The sequence below is a fragment of the Ctenopharyngodon idella genome, chromosome 7 (genome assembly GCF_019924925.1).
Source record: "Ctenopharyngodon idella isolate HZGC_01 chromosome 7, HZGC01, whole genome shotgun sequence".
Classification (NCBI taxonomy): Eukaryota; Metazoa; Chordata; class Actinopteri; order Cypriniformes; family Xenocyprididae; genus Ctenopharyngodon; species Ctenopharyngodon idella.
Window position 1 is genome coordinate 43,403,927 of NC_067226.1, and position 19,767 is coordinate 43,423,693.

At 39.0% G+C, this 19,767-nt stretch overlaps 1 protein-coding gene across 2 annotated transcripts in view; it reads left to right on the forward strand.

Annotated features, from left to right (window-relative positions):
* LOC127515159 (plectin) overlaps positions 1-19,767 on the forward strand; it is a 210,868-nt gene that overhangs the window by 110,051 nt on the left and 81,050 nt on the right. For both annotated transcript variants that reach the window (XM_051898500.1, XM_051898499.1), the window contains exons 5-10: positions 1,212-1,262; positions 2,542-2,625; positions 4,311-4,457; positions 7,125-7,208; positions 7,917-8,084; positions 12,239-12,310. In XM_051898500.1, the coding sequence (XP_051754460.1) occupies positions 1,212-1,262; positions 2,542-2,625; positions 4,311-4,457; positions 7,125-7,208; positions 7,917-8,084; positions 12,239-12,310 (606 nt within the window). The remainder of the gene's footprint in view (positions 1-1,211; positions 1,263-2,541; positions 2,626-4,310; positions 4,458-7,124; positions 7,209-7,916; positions 8,085-12,238; positions 12,311-19,767) is intronic.

The window sequence follows — 19,767 nt, forward strand, 5'->3', positions numbered from 1 at the left end:
ATAAAAAAATCAACAACACAAGGCAGCATCACAAGGCAGCATTTCTGTTTTTTTTTTTTTATCTTTCTTTGCCCGGCAATGAGAAAAGCAGGTTCCTAATGTCCTTTCCTCACCTTCCTAATGGAGTGTTTCTCTGGTGCAGATTGTGTGCTTTAAGGATGTTCTTGGCCATGGGTAGTGAGGAAATAATTGATTGTGTTGAAGTGGAGTTGGCCGAGGCCACGCTAGTCATTGTGAACAGGATTGTAGACAATCAGTGTTAACTAACTGTTCTCCAGAGACATTACTGAGGAAAAGGCTCAATACGAGCGTGGAAGGAAGGATCAAGTGTCGTCATCATCTCTCACCAGCAACTCTTTTGACTTCTTTCTTGTAAAACTTTCTTGTAAATTTTCTGCCTTCACAACAAAGCCTATCTCATGAAAGACATGTTCTTCAATTACACACGCTCTGGAAGAATAGATGTTTTTCCCTGTCTTTCATCTCTGTATCGTTAGACGTGTTTATAGTTCGTCTCTTTAGTGTTATTCTAATCAGCTCTATCTCCTAAAACTCCTTTGGAGAAATAAAAAAGGACCAAATGTTGGTGCTATAGAGTAGGAAAATGGAGCTGTGAAATTAATGCTGCAGCTCAGATAATTTGGTCTTGGATGAATTTGATGAGAAAATGAATTCATAAATTAAAATGCCTGACTTTACTCTTTGGTATTTTAATATATAAAATGTTTATCTGCATGTATGTATACTGTATGTAATGTATGTACAGTGCAATTGATTTATAATATAAGAGTCTCCACAATAAAGAAAAGAAGAAAGAAAAAAAAAACATGTGCCAAGGTGTTTCAAATGGTTTCGAAAAAAATAGTCTAAAAATGACTCTAAAAATGTGATGTGGTGTAACCATCAAGTTAAAAGTACTAACCTCTTGAATACATGTGTACATCATTTAAAAATAAATAAATATTCAAGACAAGAAGTATATTTTACAAACGCCATGAATTAATTATTGTTTTAGGGAATTGTACAACATGACTTTTTACAACGTGAACTAAGATTACCTTCTCATAAAACTGTCAAACTATCTAACATTTTTTATGACCTGTCCTGTTTAATGATTGTCTCAATTTACTTTCCATTTAATTACTAATACAGAAACATTACTGGTAATTTTTCTTTCATAGTCTCATCGGATGCATTGTCTTACTCTTTAGGCTTCCACTGATTTCACAGCCCTCAGAGGAACACAGCTGTTGAAGACTGAGGTACGGCCACAATGCATTCACAGAGTTTTTGACGCTCATTGCTCTTAATAGTCTGTCCTTAGACCTTTTATTAGCAGTGCACAAATTATTCTTATAATTCACCTAAAATCCTCCTCAAAATCTAATCGCAAGTGGTCAACTATTGAGATTTGTTATCTGTCTCTTCTGACGTCTGACCGAATCACCTGAGATGGGTGTTAATGGAAGAGGCATTCTCAATTAAATTCTGAATGGCCACGACCCTGGAGGACCCTTGATTTCACATGGATGAGAACAAGTCAGTAAGGGATAGATGTACAGTCTTTTCAATGGGTTATGCTGTTGTTTTTGGTGTTTAATGTTTAGCTGTTAAAGCTTTTTGAATATGCCTTCACCTGACATGGAAATTACATGTGAACCTACAAGAATAGTTCACCCAAAAACTAAACATTTTCCTCACCCTCATGTCGTTTTTTGTAGGTCTTTCTTTCTTCAGTGGAACACAAAATGTCTTTTTTTTTTTTTTGTCCATACAACCAAAATCAATTGGGACCCCACTGATATTCAACCAATTTTCAAAATACCTTCTTTTGTGTTGCACAGAAGAAAGAACATCATGCAGTCTTGGAACAACATGAGAGTGAGTAAATGATGACAGAATTTCCATTTTTGGTTGGACTGTCCATTAAAGTCTCTACAGCCTATTGAAAAGACTCTACGTCTTTCCCTTACAACCTTGTTTTAATTCGTAACCCATGATATGCACTCATGGTTATATCTTCCCAAGAACCCTGATATCTGCAAAACATGGCACTTTTTCTTCAGTGGTCTTGGAGACACATCTGGCTGCGTAGTGTATTGACAGTTGTGTGGTCTACATTAAGTGCATACATTGAACATGCACGTCTGTCTTGGGAGGGGGGTTGTTTAGGAGGAAGATCAATATAAGGTTAAATGACCAGGCCCTCTTCGGCACCACAGGCCCAGCGAGAGCTAGAGGGAGTAGCCCTTCCAAAGTCTCCCCCTCCTTCTCTTTTTCCCTACTGCTTCTGCAGCCATCACACATAGCTTAGTTAGCCTGGGAAAAAGAGCCCCAAACCCCGATCAATAACTTTGGTCTTGTCTGCCTAATTGCTCATTGGTTGACATTGACACCCGACTATATGTAAGTGCATGTTCCTGGAGTGATTCACTCTTCCCTTCCCTCTCTCTCCACCTCCCTCTCTTTACTCTCAAAAACACCTCACGCCCTCCGTTCCTTCCTCACCGCCACGTTTGGGATGGGAAACCCGAACCGCAGTTGTCACGTCGGGACGTGAGCATCCAAAGACTCCGGCAAGACCTGCTCCTCTCTCATCAGGCCCGTGACGCCCAGAGCGTTCAGGTAAATAAGCTCCGCTAATGACCATTAGGCAGATAAGACTCGCTCTCTCGTGCGCCTGTTATGCAGATCTGCGACAGGAAATTACCTTTTTTTCTTCTTCTTCTTTCTGCTCCCACACCCCCCTGCATCGATGATTACCATCCCTAGTCTAGACCAAGTCTTAAGTGTGGAGTGTTTGCATAGCGCTCTGATTATTCTTACAGCATCCTGCATGAATAAACAAATGCATGACGGCGCATATCATGCCACCGCCAATGCGTATGGCTACATGTTCTTTGTGTATGGAAATATCATTAGGGTTTGTTTCAGCGGGACATGACGATAACGTCTGAAATACGTGTTGATTACGGCAGAGCTATTTGCATTTCATTTAACGTCGAGAGCTAAGGCGACATTCCCCCTCTCTTTAGATTCAAATGCGATATTGATCAGTCAGTCTCGGGAGCTCAAAACAAAACAATGATATTGGTCCTGAGCGTCACATGCATTTTAACCTTTGTTTTTACATATAAACAAACAATTATGGTCACTATTTGAATGTATGATCCATTTTCCAACACTCCATTTGCCACAAGAAGCGTTTTGTTATTCCTTTCAGCTTTTTATCCAGTTGTAGTGTGCTAATGTCATGATTTAAATGAAGTATTGATCAGTTTAGGAGGGGAGAATGGAGAGAGAGCGCAATTGTAAGGCAAAGAAAGAGCAGGGTTATCGGCTTGCATCACACACCGAAAAGCAGAGCAAAAGGATGAGCTGGGTTTTTAGGATTAAAGGGAAACGATTCTCATTCTTCCCTCATCGTTTTAGTCCACAATCTGGCAGGAATTCGAGCGTTTGCTATGCCAACAAACGGATGGGAAGACGAGACAAGGTTTGAAGTGCTTGTCACCAGACCACAATCAATGGGTAAGGCGAGGGGCGACTTTTTGATTTAGGTGACTTAGGCGAATTTGTGGATTACTCTTGGGCCTCTAATGAGCACGGCTGATTAATTGATCGTTGCGGGGAGTCCCCGGGCCTCCATTTTGGATATGCAGCTGTCATCGTGTGACAATTTGAAATGCAGATGAGGATGCTTGATAATGTCGGACTGGACCGGAACCAGGGGTTTGCCAAACCTCCTCCTCCTCTCTCTTTTTCTTGACTCCCATCTTCCCCTCCTCTCGGTTCTCTTTAGCAGGTGACCATATTGTGGTAATTACAATAATAATTATTTATTTTTGATGTGACGTGGTGGGCCTTGCTTTAATGATTTGAAAAAATAACACCATTAGTGAATACTTTTTGTTGCAAACAGTGAATAATGGATTGACGTTTCGCAATGGTACAGCAAACTGCTTGTGTATGTAACTGGAAATCGTAAAGATTAAATATTGCTTGTTCTCTTGCTCTTCCTGTCGAACAATGAGCTGCGATTTCGCATTTGGTTAAGAAGCATTGATTTTTGTTTCTGCATTCAGTGCAGGGCTGTCCTAGCCTGTCTAGAGTGTCAGGGTGTATGTGAAGGGTAGAGCCGCTCAAGGTGGATGTTGGGGCTGCGATGAGGGCCAGATGGACACCAGTTCCTCTTTGCCGGAGCTCTAGTCATGGCGGGTTCTGCGAAACGGGGAGTATGAGAAGGAGACTCTTTGTAGTGGATTGATTTTCTCTTCCTCTGCGCCCTGCCCTCTATTGTGGTTGGATAGCTGGACGTCCAAGAGCAGAGGCTGTGGGATCTGCAGAGAGAGCTGCAAGAAAGCCAGCAGGAGCTCCAGAGGGGACACAACTACAACCAGCAGCTGTACGGACAGCTACAAGATGCCAGGAAGCAAGACCAAGAGCTACAAGCTCAGGTAAAAGCTTCACGGCCAGGCCCAGGCTGCTCAGGCCCACTCTCTCTCTGTCTCTCTCTCTCTCTCATTCTCCATGCTTTTGTTTAGGGCTCTTCTTTGTGAGATACTTTGATCTCAGACCACTGCATTTGCAGTCATTTATGTATTTTTTTTTCTTCTTCTAAGAAGGATGATTTCCCATAAGATGAAGAATAGCTGTAATTATAAAGAATTGGCTTGTGCTGTTACACACAAAGTTTACCAAGAGGAAATGTTCAGATGGGGATGATTTTGAAAAGGCTTTGAGAGGGAGAAAAAAAAACAAAAAAAAAACATGAAATGATCCTAATCAAAGCTACCTTATTTAGTGGAAAGCTTCTGTTGTTTTTATACATTACAATGTGGTACTTGCTGTAATGGCAGCGGCTTGTAAGCTGCAGTTGTTATTTTAACGTGGACGAATGATTTGATTTGCACAGGATGGTGAAATACTTAATATGCAGTTTTTGGGGGTCTGAAATCTGTTGTTTTTTATGTATCAAGTAAACTCTTTGTTTGCTTAGGTAACTCTGCTAAATTTGTTATATTCCATGTTTGCTATAGACCGTGCAGTACATGTGTTGAGCAGCTGGCAGCTCGACTGAAGTGAGAGTTTACTTTGAGACAGGTGTTTGCCCCTCCCCTGTTGAGGTGAGGAGGGTCCCAGAATTTTTTTCTTGCCAGATGCCAGAGAGCATGATCCCAGAGAAGTCAGTTTACTCTGGAAGGAAAAATGCCGATAGATACTTGAAACATGTCACAAAACCCTACTAAATTTGCACTTTCAAAGCTCAGGAGACTTAATGGGGATCTAAGTTATGTTTCTTTTTTGTATCAACCTTGTCTAAGATGTTTCTCAAATTCCTCAGGAGAAATAAAAACGAGACAGTTGTATTAATAAGTGTGATCTTATGAGAATCTGATGAGAGTTCAGATTGAAGTCTGATTTTTGGAATCATTGTAAATCTGAGCACAGTGTGAGACATTTTGGAGATCTCTACTGAATCTCTAGAAAAGGACACATAGCTAAGAAGGACAAAAATCTGAGAAGCAGGAGACTTGTCTATGTACTCTCCGTTTAGTCTCACTGCTCTTATTTAGATATTGAATGTGATTTTCCTTTCTTTTAGACTGTAAGTGTAATACATGCATACTTTAAATGCATACAAAACAGTTTGTTGTATTAGACATGTTGCTACAAGCTAGTGTTTGCTGCAGTGAGACTCTCAGCCCTCCCCTCCTGGATCGGACTGCTGACCAATCAGAGCTCAGGCCAGTGCTGTCCGTCACCAGTGGCTGTGTCACCTGTCGCTAGGCATCATGGCAGACTTATTAAGGGAGCTCTACACTGATTGCTCAGAGAACAACCTCACAGTGCCTTTGTTTACTAACACACTCACAGTTAAGTTCATGGCCTTTTTACGCTCCAGTCGCAGTTTGTTTGTTATCGTGTGAGGCACCTTTATTATGTCTGTGTTCACAGCTTCAAACGCTTTTAAATCAGATTCATTTCTTTGTGATACTGAATTTCATGTACAACATTTTCAGTTCCAAAGACTTGAGCAAGAATAAGTACCTCAAAAACTATTTATAGTATTTAATTATTAAAGGTTCACTAAGTATTTTTTTTTCTTCATGATTCGCTGATTGATATGTCAGTGCTGTTGCACTTTATACTGGCACCTATTGGTATGGATCACGTTTTTGGTTACCGATGCCATTTTAAATAAATATCATATTCAAAGGCATAACTGATTCATTTATACTGCAGTAAATGGGCTGGGGAGAGCTATCTGGATGTTTAGTTCTGTATTGGTTGATCCAATCACTAGTGATCATCTGAGAAAAATTGCTGTTTACATCTGGTAGTAACATGCATTAGCGTTTACAACAAGACTGTAACCATGTCTTGAACATTGGGGGGACCAAACCAAATTGGTGGGATAGTCTTTTTATTTAAAGTAATTAAATAATTAAAGGGTTTAGGAATTTAAGGGAATAAAGAAAAAGAAAATAACTAAACATTTTTGTAAAGTAATCCATTTGAATAATTTGACAAAAAAAAGAAAAAAAAAAGTGTTTTGCATCACTGGATATTACTGTCGTTCGCTTAACATTAAAACAGTTGTCAAATATTAAATGTTTAGATATACTTACATCTTACATCACACTCACTCTGTCATCGAAACCGAACTGAAGCGTCACACTGGAATCCATATTCATTGTCTGTAAACAGTAAATTAATATAATTTGGCTTGTCAAGCTATTTGTCAGTGGTGGTTATGGCCTTGGTTTACAGTGCATTGTGGTCATATGTATTTTTGTCCACTTCAGAATGTGGTTGAAGTAAACTAATCTCAAAACATTTGTAACGCAATTTATATTTCTATTTAGCCTTGTACCATTTCAAAGTGAGATCACCTGAACAGGATGTTAATACCGGGTCTAACTGAAGCCAGAGGATGTAGTGCTCTAATCATGCTATCCACTCTATGTAGAATAAAACAACTATTCTAGGCCACTTGTCTTCATTTCATGTGAGTGCACATGATCTGTCAAAAGTATGTATTGCTTTAGTTTAAAAAAAAAAAAAAAAAAAAAATGTAATGCTAAATGAGAGCTATATGAAGTGTGATTGCTCTCTTGTAGCTCTCGGAGGTGAAAGGGAATCTGGTGAAGGTGCAGGTGGAGAATGAAGCTCTTCTGGAAATTAAACGGCACCAGGCCACTGAGGTACCATTTTTGATGTCAAATATTCACTAAAAACTAAGCATTTATCTTAATGTCATATTTTATTGGAGCTTTGAAATATGGTATTGGCATGTAAGCTCAGGCAACAATTTTGTAAATTTTGGTCTATCATAATTCAAGAATTTAGGAGCTATACTTGCATGACTAGAAAATAAGTGCTTGAGATGTTACTTGAAGGCCGCCTTGCTTTATAGGAACTTTTGTACCAAGTTGTTTCTTTTATAAAGTTTGTTACCATGAGAACCTGATTCTGATTCTGAATGGTACAAAAAAATTAAGTTTAAGAAAGTTTAACCCTGTGCCACAATAAATACTTTGATAGGTGCAACTTACATATCTCATACCTTTCATAACATCCGAGATCTTTCTAGCTTGTTTGTGCAGCGGTGTGCTTGTGCTCTCTCTTCCTAATTAACCTGTATGGCCATGGATCTGAGCTCTAGCAGATGTCTCTCTCTAGGGGGCTGGATTTTTTATTGGAGTTATACATAGCCATGGCTGAGGGGCTGCTGAGAAAAGGTCAGGCCTTAGTGAGCGAGTCTGATTATAGCTGGGAAATAAGTGCTCCACGGGGCTGATTGCAAGGAGGTCACCTCCACCAAGGGTCAGATTGAATGAGTGTGTCTGTGTGTGCCCTTGGAAAGAAGATTCTATTGCATTATGTTTCTCATGTATGGCGCCGCCCTGTAGGTGGACAGAGTCTCTGCGGAGCTTAGTTTGGTTCGGTCCACGGTGTTGCAAAAGTGCGAAGAGGCCCAAGAAGCTAGGAAGAAATGCCACGAACTGGAGGATGAGCTGTCTGTTGTCCAAGCCAACCTGAGCCGGCGCCAGGAAGGGACGCAGGATGCCAAAAACAGGGTGAGATTGGATAATTCACAATTTACAAATACAATCGCACTGATGGTGACAACTGTATATGCTCTTGAGTAGATGTGCTAGGAATGGAAATGTACTGAATGGAGAAGTACTCTGGAGATACCATACAGGATTATTATTGTTAACTAAAACTAAAACCATAAAAAAACACAACAAACAAAATAAGCGTTAACTGAAATAAAATAAAATATACAAAAAAATTCAACTTTCAGCTAGCCAATCAAACTTATTTCAGCTAGTTGCCAAGGCAAGATTTCACACTTTTGTTTAGTTTAACTTGAACTACTAAAATAACTAAAACTAAATAAACTAAAACAAATAAATAAAAACTAATATAGGCATTAAAAAAACTACAAAAAGTTAATACATTTTAATAAAAATAACCAAAACACACAAAAAATTACTAAAACTTTAACTAAAATTAAAGTGAAAACAGAAAATATAAAAATAAAATCTAATTTAAAATATTAACAAAAATATAATAGTATATCAGTGATACTAAAATAACACTGCTACCATGGTGCAGTGATGCTATCAGCTGGAGATACCATAGTACTGAATGATAAATATCCATACACCATAGCATCTACATGGTATTCCAGGGTACTTCAGTGAATACCATTTATTACAATGGGATATGTCCAAGAAACCATGGTAATACTGTAGTACTTGTTTGTATGGCATTACAGTTCCTGTCATTTATAAACCATCTGCTGCTTGTTCATAGTCTCTGACCTCTCTATAATGTCACATGGTCTGGGAGTCATTACTGCGGTTAATGCTATTCTGTTCATCCAGTTGACCCCTACTCATTTTACTGAGCTGTCTTAAGCAATTCTAAAGACTTAAAATTTTCTGAATAGTTTGTTTTTACCCTGAATACACATTATACTGACAGATGTTTACAATAGAGAAACTTGTTAAAGAAAAAAAATAGAAGTATCATGGCTGAGCAGACGAGGGAGAGTTGTTATGCTTACCAGTGTACTGTCTTTTATGTTCTTGCAGATGTTAGCAAACTGCATTTTACTTTATTTTATCCATGCTAGTGTAACTCCTCTGGTTCTACTCGCCCTGCTCCGAGCGGGATTCGAACAGGCGTTTCCGGCAAGACCACAGCCTTTAACGCGCCTCTTGAAGCCAGAGGTTCACTCGCACAGCTCTTACTAGCTGGCCTAAACCTTACTCCCATCCAGGTCACGGCATAAATGCAACCCTCAAGTTCTACCCGTCCCGTTCCGAGCAGGATTTGAACTGCCGTTTCCAGCATGGGAAAGACCGCAGCCTCTAACGTTAGTCGCTAGCCGCATCTTGAGGCCAAAGGACTGAGGTTTACTTGCACAGCTGCAGCTCTTACTAGCTGGCCTAAACCTCACTCCCATCCGGGTCACGGCACCAATGTAACCCCTCCAGTTTTACTCGTCCCGCTCCAAGCAGGATTTGAACTGGCTTTTTCAGCATGGGAAAGACGGCAGCCTCTAGTGTCTGTCGCTAGCCACCTCTTGAGGCCAAAGGAGTGAGGTTTACTTGAACAGCTGCAGCTCTTACTAGCTGGCCTAAGCTTCACTCCCATCCAGGTCACGGCACCAATGTAAGCCCTCCAGTTCTACATGTCCCGCTCCAAGCGGGATTTGATCTGGTGTTTCCAGCATGGGAAAAACCGCAGCCTCTAGCATCAGTCGCTAGCCACGTCTTGAGGCCAAGGGAGTGAGGTTTACTCGCACAGGTGCAGCTCTTACTAGCTGGTCTCCATTAAACTCATTCCCATCCGGGTCACGGCACCAATGTAACTCCTCAGGTTCTACTCGCCCCACTCCGAGCAGGATTTGAACCGGCGTTTCTGGCATGGGAGGTGGGCACACTAACAAGGACACGAAAGACTGCAGCCTCTAGTGTCAGTCGCTAACGCACCTCTTGAGGCCAAGGGAGCGAGGTTTACTCACACAGATCTTAAGGCCCCGATATACTCACGGCGAAGTTCTTTTTCATTCTTCGAAATACATAAACAGCAGCATACTGTTAGCAAACATCCTGACGCTGCCCACGCTACTGAGAGCGGCATTTAGATGAATATATAAATATGTGCTGCACACTTTCCTTACTATAAAATAAACACACAACAAAAGTGACAGTGATGAGAAAATAGTAAAGAAAGCATCTGATCATAGCGATGTGGATGATTGCACCAGCTCTGCAATTCGGCACTCCAGGCCCGTGAAGATTATTTATATACCACTTAATACAATAGATTGTTTTAAAGCAAGCAGTTTTACAGTATTAAACATGAAAAATAGTGTCAGTGTGTCTTTCAATTAGAATTACAACTATATTTTACTATAAAACAGCTTTCCAGTGTTTTCATGTTTTTACTCGCGGACGTCCGACCTCGAGGGACTGAACAGAAGAAATGAACTGGAGAAGATTTCCATGTCAAAGAAGGTGGAGCCTCTGGGCACACCTACCTGTTACTTAATCACCAATGGTAATTTGAAGGCGTTTACCAGCCGGAGCAAACGTTTAGGAAAAAATCGCTTTGGCAAGCTGTTTCAAACTCACAAAACAAAATCAGTTTTTGCCTGATTTTGCCTGATTTTGTTCAAAATGATGTTAGACCAGTTCGTTCTTTGATTTTGCTTGAAGTACATCGGAGGCCTGTACTAACTCTAATTTGACAATAAAATAAAATGACCTTTTTTTGTGTTCATTATTATTGTAATGTTATGTGCTTTTGAGACATGGTTTACAGCCATCTCTTGTGACGCTTTTGTTTGCTCCTTGCTGTACACGTTCATATGTTTTGAAGGAGGCGTGGCTGTGGAGATGCTCTGAAGTGAGGGTGATATCTTATGCTTTCAAAGCTAGCTATTGCTAGCCTCTACAAAAATGACCTACCCTACCTTTAATATTTACAGTCTAATAGTTAAAATATACATTTATTTTTATTGTTCTTTATTTTGTTCTTAATTACCTCTAGTTTCTTCCTCTCAGCTTTCAGATTTTCTTCAGTTCCAAGAAAGGCTGAATTTTGTATTGAATGGAATAGTCCTTGTCAGAATATCAATGTGTGTTCTTATTCTCAGTGACTATTATCTTTTGTTCATGATCTGGTGCTTAAAACAAATTTCCTCTATTGAGAAGCATAGTGTTTTTCAGCATTTCCTGCAAAGAATCAGACCTAAAATTTATACATTTATACTGTGAAATCATACTGTGATTTTAGATTGTCAAGCTCAAAAAATGACTAATGACATAGAAGTGGTCCATAAGTCCTTTACTCTATATTCCAAATCTTCTGAAGCCATATAATAGCTTGATGTGAGGGACAAAATTCCTAGTCCATCATCTTACTCAAATCCCATACATACTTCAAATAATTTTAATAAATATTTTCTCAACAGAGTGAAAGAAGATGGATTTTGATCTATTCTTCACACAATAATCACATGGACTACTTTATACTTTAGAATTTTGTCCTTTTTTGAAAAGAAAGAAATAACATTTATAAATACATTAGTATGAGTAAATAAAAGAATTAGGTTACACTTCATTTTAAGGTGTCCTTATTGCAGTGTAATTACACATTTAAAATTGTTGGATGATCTATCCCTTTTAAAATCAGTATTTCACCAATGCACAGCTGGACAGTTTTGCTTTTTGAAAGAACTTCACATCTGAGGTTAAAATAAGCCCCCGGCACAAGCCCCTCTTCCCACAGATCACACACTTTCACGCTCTGAACAGCCATGATTTTCACATAGAAATGATGCTGCATTTGTGATTGAAACTGTGGCCGCATTATTACTCACCGGTGGCTCTGTGAGTGTGTACGTGTCTTTCTTGTGTGTTTTAATGACGCATACATCCTTTATCTGCAGCCTGCACTTAATCCCAGCACTGCTGGCTCAGGAACAGATTACTGACAGCAGATGTGATGAGAGCAGAGCAGGGGAACATGACACACACACACACCTCCGATTCTCATTATGAAAGAACAGTGCAGCCATTTTCTCACTGCTTTGTTTGTTCTGAGCTACCATCTTTGCTCTGGTTATTGTCTCCTTCTCAAAACATTTCTGTGTTTGATGGTAAACATTTGTGATGTGAATTTCATAATCTTTGTGCATGTGTGTTCACAGACTGAGCTGATACAGCGGCTGGAGGAAGAAGTGTCCAGGCTGAAATCTCAGCATAGTTCAGTCTGTCAGCAGGTATCTGTCTTTACTACCCCACACTCTTATTTCTGCCTTTTGGCTTGTCCCACACCTCCCAGTGTTACCATGTCAACATACTGTAACTGCCACATCTCCACTATAATATTGAAAGGCAATCAAAGGTTGTATGGTATTAATTCAAGTCGTATGGTTTTGGCAATGCCCTCAAGCAGTTATTTAGTATCTAGACAAGTTAGCTAAGCTTATATTTCAATAATAGTAATACAGTTTAATCAAATGTAAGCAAATGTGTGACACTGATCATGATCACTGATCATTCTTGCTTTCATAGAAGCAGTAAATGCTTTTTGGATCAAGACATGCTAGACAACATGATCTGAGTTTTCACAGAACTTGTGAAGTTTATGCAGCTTGTGTGGCGCTGCCATTATAGAAAAAAATAAAAATAAAATAAAAAAAATATATATATATATATATATATATATATATATATATATATATTTTATTTTTAAATAAAAAATCAAGGTGAAATAAAATTAAATATTATTTATATATATTTTCTATAATGGCAGCGCCACACAAGCTGCATAAACTTCACAAGTTATATATAATATATATATATATATATATATATATATAATGAAAAATAATGGGGAAAAACGCCAAAAAATAAAATAATAGAGGTCACCACTATATGTAAAATCACCAATAATATTGCTTAAAAAAACTGGCAAAAAACTGGGGATTTGCGGGGGAAACTGCAGGCGGTTTGTGGTTTGTAACAGCTCTCTGTGCATGTAATTTAAACACAAAAAAAAATCACTTTTTTTTTTTTTAAATACATAAATAAATAAATATTAAAAAACATTAAATAAAAACAATAAATATTAAACACTTTGAATAAAACATTGCTTGCATGCCATGTGATGATTAACCAAGATCAGCAAACTGTAAACATTGGAATGTGTTGTTAAATGATTAAAATATTAACTTAAAACCTCAGGATGTGGTTCATGTAAATATTTCAGATCTGACAAAAAAGCAAAAGATAGCCTTGCGCAACCTTCTGGTCCCAAAAAACATATTAACCCATTTAATGGCTATTCAGCTGTGTATTCTTAAAAAATAAAAATAAATAAAAAGTGAACTGCATTGTTTTATTGTTTTATAATGTTTCTTGGTGTGCACTTATAATGTTAGTATGCTTTTTACATTAAAAATTGTCATAATTTAGAAATAAAAGGCATTTTTCTTACCCTGATTTTAGCCCTCTTATTTGAACGCTCTGTTTTAAGGCAGGGGCATGTCTGCTGTGAGACTTCAGTGTAAACGCCCACTGCTGTGATTGGCTAACATCTTTCTATTTGAAATAGCGAAGGATTACCCTCTCTTTTAGCACGTTTTTACTATTACAACTCTCAAGGTTAACTAATCGTGAAAAGTGCTGCATTACATTTAGATCTGTGGCATTATATTTAGATCATGGCATGAAAGGTTGCAGTGATGAACATTGTAGCCGATCACAGACATGTTGTTGAGCGCATGAAAGCAGTGATCTCGTCACTGTAACTAAATTTCTGTACACTAACAAATGCTTTCATCATCACTAATAGTGCTAACACGATGTAACTAAGAGATTCGTTGAATAAAATGTGAGTTTTGGTGCGTGTCCAGAACTCAGTCACTGATAAACTTGTGCTGTTTGATTGACAGCTCCAGCGATTGTAAAGGGAGCGTTCTTTGAACACTTTCTTTTTATAATTTAATCACTCTTTAAATAACAGATTATTTTCATCCTACTAAGAGAAACAACGTGAAGTTGACCGTTTAGTCACTGGTTTGATTTTTTGACACATAGACAAAGAACATCTGACTGTACATGAATCATTACATATCAGATCAGGCATTAGAACAGTAGGAGTAACTCAGTTACTTACATGTTGTTGCATTACTGTCGAGTCTATATCATAAAAGTCTGTTAGTAAAGCCTGCGCCGAAATGTGATTAATTTACCAAAGAATCCACAGTGAAATACCGAATAGAAATAAATAAAGCTCAACTGAGATATTCACGTTGTTGAAAATAATTAACCATATTCCTAGCATAACGATCCTTTGAAAGGTAATGTTATTTTTGACCTGTTATATCGCTCTTCTCTCCCCCTCATCTCACTAACACACTAACGTCACAATGATGAAGTAGGCGTTGATTTCTTATGCGGAGGCGGCGTTTCACCTGTCTATGACAGATAGGCACATTCCGGGACGAGTTGTTCACTGGGCCTGGTGTCAATAAAAGCTTTTAATGGACTAACAAGGAAGTTTTCAGTTCTGAAACTTACAGGATATTCTTATAGTACGATGAACTCTTATATATCAATAGCTCAAGGAAAAGTTGATTTCTCAATTCATGACCCCTTTTATTCAGTGCTCAGTTCTTTTTGGAGGCTCTTAAAAGTGCTTATATCTTAAAATGGACTTATGTTATTCCTTGTTTGCTGCTTTTCTCGTCACAGCTCAAGATAGTCGCTGTAGTGAATTGTTTGGGACAGTGCACATTCTTGTGGTGTCAATATTCATCATTGAAGTCATGACATCCCAATTCGCAAACTATCCATCCTAAATAGTATTAAAAGTTAGAGTTAGTGTGTCCCAAATCATAGTATGTTGAAATTAGTATCCTAAAGGTACGTGGGTGGTCTACTAATTCTGATGAAAAGTTGAAGTGCAGATCCATACACACTTCAAAGGGCTAATATTGCCCACAACCCATCGCGCTTCAGATGAGGATTTGGTTAAAATACAAACGCATAAAAGGTGTTTAAAAAAACAAAACAAACAAACAAAAAAAAAAAACCATTGCAAATGTGCAAGACTGATGGTTAAGTAGAGAGGTTTAGATAAAGGAGTTTGAATGATCAATAATCGGAGGTTACACTTTATTTTGATGGTCCACTTTAGACATTCTACTAACTTTGCAACTACATGTAAACTAAAGGTGATGTTACACGGGGCAACTTTTTGAGCAATGTTGCTGAGCGTTGTTGCTTGGGCACTTTCTTATTGAGAATGGGCAACAAATTTCGATCTAAAGTATCCAAATAGAAATTTGTTGCCCATTCTCAATGGAAAAAGTGCTCAAGCAACATCGCTTGGCAACATTGCTCAAAAAGTTGCCCTGTGTATCAACACCATAACTCTCATTAGAGTATTAGTAGACTGTTAGGTGTAAGATTAGGTGTTAGGGTTAGTGTTAGTGGAGTATGTTGACGTAGTTGCAAAGATACTTATAGTCAGTAGAATGTCTGTTGGATAAAGTGTTAGCAGATATTAAGCAGACAGTCTACCAATACTCTAATGATAGTAAGTTGACATGTAGTTGCAATGTTACTTATAGTTAGTGGAATGTGAAAGTGGACCATTGAAATAAAGTCTTACTATAATCGATAACATTTATTTCAGCTGTAAAATATAAAGATGTGTTTGGCCATTAACTTTTAATGCAACTTCTTGATGCATCATGCAAAAACTTGAGGAGAGTTCTCGACAGGCAGATCAACACGCTACTTCTTTTGTTTCCAAGGTCAGGCCAGTTTACATATGCGGTCCGTTAAAGTCACAATTATGATGTGGTAGTATGTCGCAAAACAGACCTACTCTTCTACTACACACTCAAAGGTATGTACTTTTTCTTCACAAAAAGACCACTTACTTTTAGGACATAGTTTAAGTAGGCGAATTGGGATGCAGCACAATTAGAGACATTTAGAGCTCAGGTGATTGACTCAAAATGTTCCAAATGTAGCAGATTTCAAATCGTATGCTTCAGGGTGGAAGTATTGCTAGAATTGAACCTGCATGTCCCACATGAGCACTATAGCCATGGTTCAAACTGCCTTGCGTCTCCCCTAAATTCTTTCTTTGTATTCTTCTCTCTGTTCTTTGCGTCTCTCTGGTTGTGTCTCCGTAACCCTCCGTCCTCTTGGGGAAGCTGTAGGGACGGCTGGCCGCTTGAGCCTTCATGGAGGTTAATGGTGACTCTGGCTCCAGGTGGGAGTAATCAGCTGTGTGCAGTCCAGCATCTGTAGGCAGCTGGGGAAGCGGGGGTCAGCGGGTATCAGCACACCATCCTGAAACCCCTCTCGCTCCCTCCCTCGCCCCCCTCCTTCCTCCGGCAGAGGAGTGTTAGGGCCCGGAGAGTGCCGAATGATTGCTAATAAAACATTTGATTGAGAGGAGAGCGGAGTGCCAACCATAAACAGGCTGGATTCTGCCCTTTAATTTCAGCATCTCCAGAGAATTGCTTTTGCTGTGCCGCAGAGCGAGGCTTATACACAAACAGTTAGTTGTCTAGCCTAGAACTGAAGATCTAATTTTGCACGCGCGAGCGTGTGTGCGTGCACACGTTCGGGTGTTTGTCTATTTTGTGTTCCTGGGGACAAAAACTAAGGGCTTTTCATTTTAAATTCTCACTGCTGTAGATGCTGCCTCGACGCTGATAAGAAAAAAAAAAAAAACAATCATTTCATACTGCTGAGAAAATTGGCCGTAGTGCAGCTAAGATGGCAACAGCCTTGCGCAGAACATGCCGGATTCTAATTTGCTTTTTCTGTCAGGTTGAATCGTGTTTCTGATGTGTGTGCTTGCATCTACGTGACTGCATCCAGACGGCTACAGTATATTAATGTAACGTATGATTTACTAAATGCCTTTCTGCTGCACTTCCAGTATATAATCACCATGTTCCACTATAACATTCACAACAACACAAAATTTCAGTGCATTTCTGCATAAAACACATGCCTGTGTGTGTGTGTATGTGTTGGGCTCAGATGAAAGGTTAACGCAGGAGCATATATCAGACACTAGCGTGCAGTAATAAAGGGCCGGCTATAGAGCTGCTACTCTCCTTCTGGGAACTGTGCGCATTTTTATAACCTCACTGACAGCAAGATAAAGTGCTCGTCCAATTAGAAAAATATTTGGGCGCATACCTTCCTGCAAGAGTCCCTGGATTTTTTTTTATTTTTTTATTCTCAAACCCATTTTATGTGGTATTTTCATTGTTTGTTTTTTGCTCCATGAATACGACACGTGTGTTTTTGCCCTCGCAGCATGTTGCCGTGCGCCTCGTTTCTCGATTTAGAGGAGAATGATCACATGCATCCAGTTTTTGTAAGGGTTACAGTTGCAGACATTGCAATGCCTGCACTTCACAGCCTCATGCACGCTCCCTGATTAATTCTTAACCCTTGTCCGTATTCTTTCCTCCTCCTTTTAAGAATAGATGTATTTTGGGGGGCTTTTCTTACAGAGTGCATTAAAATTAAATTCTCTCTTGTTGTTGTGAAAGAGGCTCACGTTAAAAATAATTGGATGAGGGAGAGAACAAAGGGCTGCCTCTCCCTTGTGCGGCTGCATGGCCCAGCGAGGCGTTAATGCCGCGCCCGCCGCATTGTTCGGCTGTCTGCAGCCATCTCCCCAGCCAGACACTCAGCGCTGCTCAAGTCACTTTTAATGTCTGATAATCAAGGTGAATTTTCAAAAAGCTGCCATTTTCAAATGATGGTGTATATATTATGTGGAGATGGGGTTTTTGAGGGAGGGGAGGGGGCTGGCAGTGGGCGGGAGACAGGGTGAGGTCCATGCACAGTGAAAGAGAGACACCTACTGGTTGCGGGCAGAACTGCCGGGACGCTGTGCAGGGGGTTTGATGGTTGCATGACAGATGTGTGATTGGCTTGCGTGTAAGCCGTATAGCTTACGTGGTTGCGACGGTGGAACTTGGCACTCTGAGAACCACAGTGTTTTTTATCAACTGTACTGTTCATGGTACAGCACAGTAAAAGATAGCCAGACTGTATGAAAATGAATAAAACTAGGGGGTGACCATGTACTTTAAAAAAAAAAAAAAAGGAAACTGAAATGTTAGCATTAGTTCATATGTTGTTTCATGCATTAGCAATCATTAAACTAGTCATAAATATAATATTTGTGCAACTAAAAATGTATTGGTATATGCATAAATTAATATTAATTTTTATTCATATGTTTATAAAAAATATATAGTTTATTGTTAGATCAAAACTATTTCATGATTTATCACAATTTTTCTTTTGTCAAATCAACTTCAATAATTAATGTGGTTCAGATTACATAATGTTTTGAGTTTCTGTTGATTAAACCATCGCCAACTCAAATTTTTAGTTTCAATGAACTCAAAATTTTAAGGCAACCAGGTAACTTACTTTTTTAAGTTTAAACCAACAATTATTTTTTACAGTGTAATGAATTAACTAATGTTAACAAATTAAAAAGTGTTTAATTTTGCTCACAAACCTGGCTAATGGTTTGTGTTTTTCTGGACTTTTAAATGGTTTGTATCTTTTGTGTGTTGTTTTTGTGTGTGTGTGTGTGTGTGTGTGTGTGTGTGTTTTTGCCACTGAGATGCACCGGGATGAGATCACAGGAATTCTTGTGTAATTTTTTCATGAATTTACATTTTTGTTTGGGCAGTGTAGATGGAGAGAGCCATTTGCTACTCTACCTGAACCTTTGTCACGCTTTTTACGCCGGTTTCACAGTTTGAGTGAGGTGTTTTCATTTCAGTGAATTGGTCAAATTTTGGGACATGACAGTGTGAATGCTGTAATGTTAATACGGTCGTATTTGCTGATTGAAAAGTAGTTTGACCAATAGCGTACAGGCATTGTACCTACTCGACCAATTGTAGTGTGCAAGAAGGCAACAGTTAAAGCAAAGCAAATATGTGTACACAGAATGTCAGGATTCTAGAGAGCACATCAATATCTAAACAAACCTCAAACGCAGACATTTTAGGCAATTTATAAATTGCTTTTTTAAGGTCTGAAAAGAAGTCACTTCCCAGAAAAAGAAGACGTGTGGTCACTCTAATAAAACCAATGCTATTTTTTTTAAATGTATGTCTGTAGCTGCTCATTACCATGGTAAAGTCTCACTTCATTGCTGTAGTGTGTAGAAACCAAGCTCTGTCTCCCTATACATCCTTTTTTTTTTCTGCAGTGCTTCTGCATTCTCATTTTTCACCCCAGCATGCACCACACCGAATGCTGCAATACATTATGGAGGTGAATGTATGCAGCACGTAGAATGTAATAAGTGTGTATTTATTTCCTCCAGACTGATTTACTCTCTCCTGTCTTGGAGGAGGGAGAGGAGAACAACCATCTGCATTGGAGTCTGGAGAAATGAGCTTGATGTATTGAATCATGCTGTTTTTTTTTGCAGTACGATCCTTTTTATCACTACATTGTGACTGTTTTTGGCTTGTATGTGTATTTGTACACCCCTATCAAGCAAAACAAAGTCTCTGTGGTGCAGGATTAAGGGGACTAAATACAAAAATGGGATGGAAGCCTGAAATTGCAGCTGATCTTTGTGAGGGCTGTGACGCGACGGGTCCAAATGCATTATCCTCTCATAAGGCCTCGACCAATGGTAAAGATGGAGAAA